Source organism: Adelges cooleyi, unplaced genomic scaffold, assembly GCF_023614345.1.
Source record: "Adelges cooleyi isolate 19-005CV unplaced genomic scaffold, UGA_ACOO_1.1 ACOO_flye_CR_arks_rails_tigmint_CR_PRNA_249, whole genome shotgun sequence".
Lineage (NCBI taxonomy): Eukaryota > Metazoa > Arthropoda > Insecta > Hemiptera > Adelgidae > Adelges > Adelges cooleyi.
The window spans coordinates 53803-65486 of NW_026095914.1; the positions used below are offsets into that span (position 1 = coordinate 53803).

The following is an 11684-nucleotide window of genomic DNA, read 5'->3' on the forward strand; positions in this document are numbered from 1 at the left end:
TTTCCAATGTAATTTATGTCTAAAAATTTATAACACAAAAAAACATATAACTTTACATTTATTAAAATCCCACCGAGGTTCAGCTGATGAACACTGTTCCCAAAAACTCAAAACTATACAGCGCAATAAGTTTACTAATACATACGCGAACATCAGCCGACCCTATAAATGTGACATCTGCCTTAAGCATTTTTCTAAATGTTCTGACCTCACACGACACGAACGAGTGCACACTGGGGAAAAACCCTACAAATGTAATGTGTGCTCGAAGACATTTTCTCTTAAATGCAGCCTCACAAAACACCAACGCGTGCACACCGGCGTAAAGCCCTTCAAGTGTAATGTGTGCTTAAAGACTTTTTCCGAAAAATACAGCCTCATAAAACACCAACGCTTGCACACCGGGGAAAAGCCCTACAAATGTAACGTGTGCCCAAAGACATTTACTGTTAAATCCAGCCTCACAAAACACCAACGAGTGCACACCGGCGTAAAGCCCTACAAATGTAACTTTTGTCCAGTAACTTTTTCTGATAAATCCAATCTCACAATACATGAACGCGTGCATACTGGAGTCAAACCTTTCAAATGTAATGCGTGCTCTAAGTCATTTGCTCGAAAACCCCACCTCACACAACACAAATGCCGTGCACCATTATTATAATGTCAGACAATGATTTATATATAACCTAAAAAATTTGTATTTAAATGTATAAGGACATGTTTTATTTATATTTTTATTGTATCTCGGACATCTTGTAATGTTTTTTTTAAATATTTTAACTTTTGTGTTTTTTCTAAATAATTGTTAATACATATTTTGTTACATCGTTGGTTAATTTTGTCAGTATTTATAATTAACATTGGTTGTAATTTTGTATACATTGGAAATATTTATGCACTATGATTTAAAATTAATATCTTACAACAATCTATTTCGTTGTTTTTTTTAATTTTTATGTAAAATAATATTAGATTTATATATTTTCTGTTTTTTTTAAGTAGGGATAGCAAAAAAAATAATTAAAAATTATAATTCCGTTATAACAATTTTCATGTTCCGCGTTTAAAGGAAATAAAACGTAGAAAATAATTATTTTTAATTTTTTCTGTGATTAATTGGTGAACGGTTATTGAACTAGGACATCATATTGTTACAGTGTCGTTTTTTGTGGTGCATAATCAGGATGAAAAATAAGACCCCTTTTCACCAGTTTAGTTTTTAATAAAATAATGTTATCTTGGAAATTTTATTGTCAACGTAGAAGTTAGGAAGTTTTGGCCGAAATATCATACAAAATCAAACGTTTAAAATATCATGTTTAATAAAACTGCGTTAGGCAATTTACATATTATTATGTATTATGGACATAATATTATGACCATCCTGTGTAGTAAAAATGTTGTCTGGCTTTTTGGTCTAAAATAATCCAAAATGACTTTTACTCGTAGCAAAAATTATTAAAATTGGAATCTTATACAAACTAACCGGTAAAATAAATGACAATGATTTTTTTTCTTGAATATTACCTACACAAAACTCCTTAAGACCAGACAGCATGCGATCCCCTCAAGACAGGCGATAACACTTTTTGTTTGGCCTACAATATCGAGCAAGAGGAATAATAGGTAGATGTGTAATATGCAATAATTATTTTTGCTGCCGATTCCTTGCACTAACCTAAGTTGATGTATAATTTTTAACCGTATGTACACACACCGCGGTGTGTCGGATAACCGTGGACAAACACAATTGCCAAAATATAGTTTTTTTTAACTGCTGTTCAAATACCTACTTCTGCTGAAATTGACGCGTTTTGAACATTCAAAACCATTGTTTTTTTTTGTTTTTTTTTCACCGACGTCCAAAGAGCGGTATTTCATATTTGTCCGTAGTCTATCGGCTGCTTGAATTGATAATAATTTCGCAATTGAATAGTATATTATGGAAAGTATGTTGGTTTACCTTCGAAGAAATGTGTCCACGCGACGGGCGCGGGGTATAGGCAATTTTGTGTACACAACTAGCTGGTGTATTAGTCGTTCTGCGTCGCACAGTGGTCTAAAATCCAAAAAACGCCACCGAAAAATAATATCTTCTTAATTTATGATTAAAAAAGGTTTGGTTGTATGTTTAAAAATCGCTTATAATAATAATTATACTGCACTCCACCATTAATTGATAGGCGGTGACGCCGACTAAAGTCTAGTAGGAGAGGCAAAAAAATATTATGGACACCCACCCCAGGTTAGGATAGGTTACAATAGCATCGTCTATTTTGAAATTTTTAATTTGGCGGTAGCAATTATGTAATGTTAATAGCTACTTAATTCCGATAAAGTAGCCGCAAAGGATCCTTCATTATCCATTTAAATAACGCACAAGATATAATATGTTTTTATTTTAACTGTGCTTGACTCTGTACACTTTTAGGGCACGCGTTTCTTACTACTGGCGTTTGAAAGCTTATGTAAAATCCCTTCAAGATTGACCATAGCTACAGTTTTGATTTCTATTATATAAAAAAATAAAATGGTTTTCTTCAGTATTTCAAAGATTGTTTCTAGAATGGAGCAATAACGTCATATATAATTTGGTTAAAAATCTGTGGTGAATTTTTTAAGGAAAGACCAAACATGGGGAATTAACACTTTGTAAGTTTGTAGGTTGGAATGAGTAAAATGTCGTATACATGAATAACAACGTCTACAAATTATTGGAGAAAAACGGTTCAACCTTAAACGTAACCACCCTGATTGTAAAAATACAATATTAAGTACATCAAACACTGTTGTCACTGCAATCCTATTATAGATAGTTGTATTTCTACAGATTCGCATCGAAACGTTTATTTGAAAGTGATTTTAACACATTCAGACATCTAGGTCTAACTCAAGTCCCAATCCCATTGTACTGGCTTTTTGCTTTATGAATATCCGTCGTAGCCATACACGTAGCCATTGTATGTAATCGTTTGCGCAAGGTATTTTTTTTTTTATTCAAATTTACTAATTGTTTACGGACTACTTATGGCAGTAGTTGTTAAATAATAATAAAATATTATCTATGTACGCACATGTTATGTAAATGTTATACCTACCAGATAGTAGACTCAATAGTTGGGTAAATACCTGAATATTAGATTCGATAAAATTTTCGACTTTTGATCATACATGTTATAACCTTGGAATTTTTCATATAACTAAAAAGTTTTCAAACAAAAATTAGATTCTAACAATGACACTTTTTAATATCATTTTGTCGTTAGATCAACGTACTTTATTGATTAAAATGTAATACTTGATTTAAGTTTGGCGACATTGATGTACATCATAGAAAGTATTTTGGGCACTCAAATGGGTTAACCGTTTTTATTTAAGCAGCGTTTACTTTGGCGGTCTAAAGTTGAAAAACTCAACTCCTTCTTTCACAAACATTGGTACTCTAACAAAGTTTAGCAAAATATATATTGAGTAATAAAAAAGTTGGCATGACATGGTGTAACAATATAACCAATCGCTGTTTTGGGGATAGTAATGCGTATGAGGTTGACTTAAAATCAATGCCAAACGCTTTGAATAATGCGATTTTATTGATACAAATATCTAGTTCTTAAGAAGCCATCAAAAATAGGGCAAGTCGGGTTAGATTTGCTTTCATGGTTTGAAAGTTTTAAGGATATGAACTCTACAAGACATCATTTTATTTGCGTCAACGCACTTTTATCAGAAAACGACTATATAAGTAATTGTAGCAAAACATTAAATAAAATCCCATAAGTTGCAGAGTTAATATATTGTACAATAATTTCTGTAATTTTTACATTAGATTGTTTATTCGTTTATTAACTATTGAGACATGTCAATGTATATTTATGATAGCAGATCCTAGATTCTTCGTGTTGGTTTATGTAGTCTGGAAAAAGTACAAAAATTGTTAAAAATGGATATAAGTTTGGTTTTTGGTTGTTCCTGGTAAAAACCGAATGTATATTTTACTAGCAACCTTTCTAATCATTTTCGCATTAAGGCAGAACTTGGTAACTTTTCTTTCTCATTCTGTGTTAAGGAAGTAAACAATTTCAACATGTTTTTACTAAGCAAGTTTATGGACAGTAAGATTTAACAAAACCTTATACATTTAGGAAGCCAGTAAAGATAGATTAGGTTAAGTTATTTAAAATGTTTGAAGACTCATTCTTTGTTAATAGACGTGCTTGCTATGCTACATTCCTACTTAATATCAATACATTATACTTACATTACTGCTGTTTTCAAGATAATCACTGAACGATTTATCTTAATCGCGAAACAATATCATACCTATTTTTACATCACTTTGCCGCTCATAATAGGTGGTTTCTACAAGTTTCATTTTAATTTCGGACGTGCTTAAATATAATAATAATACATTTTAAGGTCTCTTAAAAAATTTATAGTTTTGTAGTTTTCCATTTAAAAAAATTGTTTATTTATTATATTTTACAACATTGTTAAATTTAATTATATTCCAACACTTAGAAATTATATTATTATCAGAAAAAAAATGCTTATTTAACCCTATTTAAAAAGATGGATTGCACAGGAGAAGAACAAATTTGGAGGTGCAGCAAATATATAAAAAATCTATTATAGATGCACACCTTATGAGTAATGAGTAAAGCCACGTAGGCCGAGTATGGAAGTCAGTGGGTATATCAAGAGTCATTCTAATTGAGTCATGGTACCAAAATAAATGAAGAAACAATAACAATAACAACAAAAGCGATTTAAACAATTGCAATCAATGTACCCAAATCCAATTATCTCGTTTACGACCTTCTAGTCTATATTCTTTCGCTATACTGTCTAATTCCTATTTTTTTCCAATCCACCGTTCGATAAGTATCTCGTCTACATCATTCTACTTCCTGGGACGTCCAATAAAATCTGCATTTATTTAATAGGATGTATTAATATTTTATATCTTACCGTCCAGAGCGGCTATGGCCATAAATGTCCGTTGGCTTGTTAGTATTTTTAAAATCCGTTTTGAAACCAGAAATCTCGAATTCCAAATTCTCTACGAAGCAACCCGAAGCCGCTATTTCGGCATATGCTGGCTGTTTTCCCGGAATCGGTTTTGAAAAATCTCTGTACAACTCCGAATTAGAGTCTCTGGCCTCCAGGTACGGCACTGGTACAGTAACTTCTCGACTAAATAAAAAAAAACAAAGTACAAATAACAACTATTTAGTTCATGGGGTGAATAGTTGGGAAAGTAAAAAAAATTAACAATAATTAAAGAATGAAATATTAATAATAATCAAAGACAGCGAGTGGTCATCGGTAAAGTTTTGGTATACGGCAACGATGCGGTCGTTGCACTCTCACACCCGGTGAGTCCAGCGAGACATAATGCACAAAGTATTTTGTATTTTAAGATTGAAATACAAAATACAAAGTACATGTAACTTAATGATTAATATATAATATAAAGACACACGTAACTTAAAAGACAAAAAACAAATTGAAATACGTATTTTTAATACTTGTAGTTTGTATGCTGCCCATCCTTGCTAGCCTCTCTGGCCTTCATTGCATCAAAATGCGTCAGAAGCCCCACGAAATCTCCGTGGACGTCCGTTTTTAGGGATTCGAAGTTCTTAACAAAACTGATGTCGTGTGGTACGCACTTGTCTTCGATGACACTGTCGAACAATTGAATCGCCTCATTGAGAACGCAGACAAGTTCGTTAAGGGCGTCAAAAAACGGTAGGTTATATTCGTTGGTAAACCTCGTTTTTATCACTTCAGTATAGGTTTTGTACTTGATATTTAAACCGAGCTTCTTCTCGATGAGTCCTGCCCATAAAATGTGGAGTTCCCTCTTTGGCGTACTATGGAATCGGTGGAATGCGAATATTTTTTCAACGCCTATTCCTAATTTAATGTCAAAGTCTAATATATTTTTGTCCCACTGTATCGAATGATACATTTCTTGAAATAGTTCATTTTCATACATTGATCGAATATCGAAATTCGAAGAATTTAGTTTCGCATGATTTATGGCCCAGTTGATGTTGGTTTTGTGCTCCCACAAATCCTGAAATATTAAGTAAGCGGTTATGCTTGCGTACCTCGCTAACGTGCATTGATAAGCTATTTTGATTGTACTGCGAATCGATTCCACTTCCGTCACAGTGCTTTTGTCAGCATTTCGCTTAAAATTGTCCACAGCCGCTTTAACGTTAACAGGGGTTTTAGTACCATTGACATGTTTGTAAATTATGTGTTGGTTCATAGCTGCGTTCCATTCGTCGACTTTGATCGTGCCGTTCAAAATTTGTTTTAGTTCATTCAAATTTAAATTGTCAAACTTAGACGATATGCAATAAACGCCTGAAAGACACAATAGAATCACACTAAAATGACTTAACATACTGCTATTGCTTAAGCGACGTTATATTTTTTCTACGGCTTAAGATACACTAAAACATTTTTGTCTTCAGAATATCCTTGAGGATTCAGTGTTAGCACAGTTGTTGGTTTATGTTTATTAATTGTTTGCCTATGTTTGTATTAATTTTGAAGAATTGAAAATCACAGTTATATTGTGTTTACCTTAAGTCTGTACTTTTTATTTGATACATATTTTCATAGCCGATCAAACTTCAAAGTGATTCAAGTCAACAAAAGTCAACATTGGTAAAACTATAAAATATTGTTTTTGTAAAAACACATTAACAATATTTAAATACTATTATAAAAATAGGTATTCGCTAAAATGTATGTTAATGTGGAGTACTACCGCGCAAACGAATAGTTGGTACATTCAAAATAAACAAACAACGCAGTTTCACCACGAGCCGTTTGTTTAGCATCGAAGCCTGTGTTTCTGATGAAATCACATTCAGATTTAAAAACTTATGTGACCCAAATTCTTCTATTCTGATTTATGTTGTACTTAATTTGACTGTGCTAGCTTACATTGTACTTGCTTAGACTGTACTTGGTTTAAGCTGTGTTCAATTTTTTTTAACTGTATCCCTGTAGTCTTGTATTATTATCAAATGACAATTCTACTAAAGTTTGGACTAAATTGAAATTTTGATTGAAAAAAGTTATAGAATTAAAGAATATGTAAATTGTTAAGGCATTTTGGACCGGAGGGTTTGAACATATTTAATTTTTGGTGTTATAAAGTACATATCAAGAAGTACGATTTCTGATCTATGGATCTGCGTCTTTGTAATACCATTGCACTCAAAGCTCCGCACCAAAGCTAACAGTTTGAAATGGCTGAACACATTTATTTGTTTTTGAACTTATGCACTGGTTCATTTTTTTTTAAATATTTGGGTTTTTTAATGTACATTTATTGATCAATGCAATTAATGAGATATTAAGTAGTTAAAATACCTCAGGTCAATAAATCAAACGTAAGTTTTGTGTTTTTATATTAACACAATGACTTTAATACTTGCTATGAGCTTGGTAAACGTTATTAGGCCAGAGGTTAAAGTGGGGGGGGGGGTGCAGGGGGACTCAGTCCTTCTACCTCTAATGGTGGTTAAAAAGCGTCCCCGTTAACAAATTATTCGTAAGGTACACCGTACCGCTCCAATTATAACCAAACATTAGTCAATATAATTCAGAATTCCGTTGAGATTAAATCTTGGTTTTTATTTTTTTATCAATTGTTACTTTACTTTTATCAAATGTATTTAATACAAATTATGGACTATCTAATATCATAGGCGCAAATACAGGGGAGCTAGGGTGGGCTTAGCCCCCCCAATGCTAGACATAGCCCCACCAAAATAATTAGGTTATGCGTACAATTTTAGTGTACAAAAATACATTTACTTATATATATATATATTTTAAAAAAATGTCCAGCCCCCCCCCCCGAGTTAAAAATTGAAATTACGCCTATGTCTAATATATGTGTACAAATAATTGATTTTATTAGTTATTGTAAATGGCTATACTGTGATAAATAGGTATTCGATTAGCCCATAAGTGATAACATATATTAATATATAGGTAAAGTGTGAATGTGTGATTTTTTAAGCATGCTCACCCTACCATGCGTAGAATTTACATTTTTTCTTGTACAATTTAAAGCACTAAAAACACTACATTTTTATGATGTATATAATTTTTGTCTGGGTGATTTTTTTAGTTTTCTTAAAAAACAACCACTACTTACAACTTAATATTATAAGAAAAAATATTCTCTTTCAAAATGTTAAATTTGTATAAAACACGAGTTACTCTTAAAAATGTTGTATTATTTGTGGTTTAAATTTTTTATGAAATAAATTACAATTTTGAACATTATTCAAGGATAAAAGTGGGATGAGTATGTTACACAATCACTGTTTCTATATTACATATACTATATGCATTAGACATTATACATAAAATTATATATGGAACGCTTAAAACTATATGGAGACATTAGTCTCCTCTTTAATTTTTTCCCACTTTAAGCCCTGTATTAGGCTAACGAGAAAATCAACAACATGCAACATCGGAGTCTATTGTAAATTATTAGCGAAACGACGGAGTCTGTTAACGACATCTGTATCGCACGTGCGTATCAGTAGGATACCGTTTAATGTTCTAATATATTTATTATTCTATTATTTGCCTTGTTTAAAGTCGTACTCATTGAGATGTATGTATGTAAATATTTTTAAAATGCCTGAACCACGCCATTTACAAGCTAACCATACTCGATCAGCCAAAATCCCAAAATCAACACAAAATAAGAAGATCAAATGGTAGATCAGAATTAGGTTTAGCGACATTGATGTAAATCATAAAAGTTATTTTGGTCACTCAAATGAGATTTCTTTGAGCAGAGCTTCAATCCATTACCTCGGTGGTCTAAAGTTGAAAAACACAACTGCTTCCTTCACAAACATACCCTAACAAAGTTTAGCAAAATATTTATTGAGTAATAAAAGAGTTGGCATGACATGGTGTAACAATATAACCAATTGCTGTTTTGGGGATAGTAATGCATTTTAAAACGTCTTAAAATCAACGCTAAACGCTTTGAATAATTCGATTTTAATGATAAATATATCTAGTTCTTATGAAGCTAATAAAAATAGGGAAGGAAGTGTCTTCTAGGAGGGTCTAAAAACACATACAAAAAGTGATAAAAATGGATATGAGTTTGGTTTTTGGTTTTTCCTGGTAAAAACCAAATGTTTATTTTGTTAGTGACCGTTCTTATTATTTTTACATTATGACAGAATTTTTCTGTTCAGTTATTCTTTCTTTTTCAAAAACACCTTCTTTTTTTGTCCGGCCTATCCATTTACATCAAGCTTATTGTGGGTCATCGGTGAACATATACAGGTTGGTTCGTTAAGGATAAGATGCTCGTTTTTCTTAAAATAGTTACTTAAAGAGTGGAGTGCAGTATTTTTTGTACATGTGAGCATTACTTTACCGCACTCCATCCCCGTCCTAAATTGTAATTTTAATAACTTGTGATTATTCAAAAGTGGCTAACCATCAGTCAAAATGTTTAGCCAATCATTCTTAATTAAAAAAAAAATAGTAAATATGTATGTTCTCACTTCATATTCAAAAGTTGATAGTTCTTTGAAAACACACAAAAAAAAAAAAGATAAAAATGTCAATGTATTGTCTGATATTGTGAAATAGCATAAAACTTAAATGTCCCCAACAAAAAAGAAAAATTACAAAATTGAAATTATTTCAATAGAAAACGAGTGTCTTATCCTTGACATAATCACCCTGTGTAAGAAACCTGCTCAAATTCAATAATAAGTTATTATACTATGTATTTTTATTTACAAAGTAATAGTAAAATGTGTTCCATAAAACGAGTATTATGTGATATAATCTGAAAGAGTGAACACGAAAATAAAGAAATGCATAAAGTATTTAAAACGTCATCGCGATAGTTCTGAAGTATAAATTGTATACTTATTAGTTATTACAGCTAATGTTGTTGTTGAGTATTTTAATTTGATTTTTATTAGGAAATGTTTATAACTAGGGTTTTAAGTTTGGTAATTATTATTATTTTAACATTTGGCAAGTACTAAGTAGACCAATCTGTCATTTGCTTGACCAATGGCTTGGTGTTTTTGGAAAACGATTCTAAAATTTGAACTATCAGATGCCTTAATTGCTTGCTATGGGCATGGCAGAGTTTAAAATTAACATGTTTTTATTTGAATAATTCCTACCTAACGACCAATAATAATTGATACAAGTGAGACTCCCCAATCTGGCGCTGAATGAAACTTAAATAACAAAGTATTACAATATGATGGATTTTTCTTATGTAGACTCCTTTAATTACCGAGCTAAAGGAATGGGTTCAGTCACAAGCATAGATTTTAATTGTGTCTATTTCATTAACCGTGAAACTTTCTTAGCTAAAATAGTGGTTAAAAAAACCAACCAACGACTACCGTGTGTTTATAGTTTGTTTTTCTAAAGTATTTGAATACATAAATTATAAACGTTTTGGTTTATTTTTCATAGCTGATATTAATATTATTCGGGTTCAAATATCGAACATTTTATTTTAGTTGGCACTTGGCAACAGGTTTTTTTATTTTTTGTGTTTTTCGACGCAATATCACTCCAAAAACGAGTAAGTATATTTTTTTGTACTAGTACGCGAAAAACTGTTTTCTTTTAAAACGTATTCGGTTTTGGTTGTTTGTGTTTTTATATGTTTGACCTATTTTCTTGTTCGGCAGTACTGTGTATTTACACAAGTCATAGCGAATATCCATTTTGCACTTTTGTTTTTTACCACCGTTGAAGTATTTAGAATGATTTTATCTGTTCACATACACCCACCACCCCCAACCAAGACGTACAGGGTAACTACATAGCAGTTAGCGTTTTACATGCATAAGTATAAGCGTACAGCTAGCATTTTTAGTTTTAGCTAAAATCCCTGTTGGTTGTACAGAAGCCAACGATATTATAATGTAGGTATTATTTTTTTACACATTGTATTATTTTTTACAGTATTTTTCACAGTGAATGTCGCGTTGCAAACAAAATATTACGAAAAACACCAGTTGGTTACACACGACCTTTTAAGTTATGATTTTACAAAAACAAAATTTTATAGTTTGCCTACGTTATATTATTTGCATGATTTAAATTCGGAGGATCGTTTGCTTCGCTTGTAAAATATTTTTTTTTTTTTTGGTATAGCTGAAGAATGTTCTAACGGGGATGAGAAATCCACGCGGATCAGGAAAAGATACAGTTGAGCTAGCAATGGAATCAACTTGTTTTTTAGTGATCCCAGAGTTACTTGAGACCCAAAGAAACTGCATTACTTTAAAAGAAAAGGAAATGCGGGACAAGAGAGATGTAAAAATACGGGAAAATATTTTAGAGCTAAATGCAGAGGTGGATTTTTTACCGCGTTAGTAGCTTTTTTACGGCTATAGGCCCCTATAAATTTGTTATAAGTAAACCAAGGGGGGATTGAGTGGGCTTTCCCCCCAACCTAAAATAACTCATCTAAAAATATTGAAAAAATCAAATGTCATTTGAAATTTAATTCATTACATTAATAGAATAAAAAAATGTTTAAGGTTTAACCCTTTCCATTCAAATTTGAGAAAATAGCTACAAAATAAGTACATATTTTTCATCTTAAAATTACGGCATGCTAAAAC

The 11684-nt window shown here is 31.7% G+C and overlaps 1 protein-coding gene across 1 annotated transcript; it reads right to left on the minus strand.

Moving 5' to 3' along the window:
• Positions 1–3835: 3835 nt before the first annotated feature.
• LOC126837455 (uncharacterized) lies at positions 3836–6291 on the minus strand. Its single transcript, XM_050571361.1, has 4 exons — positions 5532–6291; positions 4972–5196; positions 4262–4391; positions 3836–3916 (listed from the first exon to the last, which is right to left on the minus strand). The coding sequence occupies exons 1-3, from the start codon at positions 6281–6283 to the stop codon at positions 4301–4303; spliced, it is 1068 nt and encodes a 355-aa protein (XP_050427318.1). The 5' UTR covers positions 6284–6291; the 3' UTR covers positions 3836–3916; positions 4262–4300.
• Positions 6292–11684: the final 5393 nt, after the last annotated feature.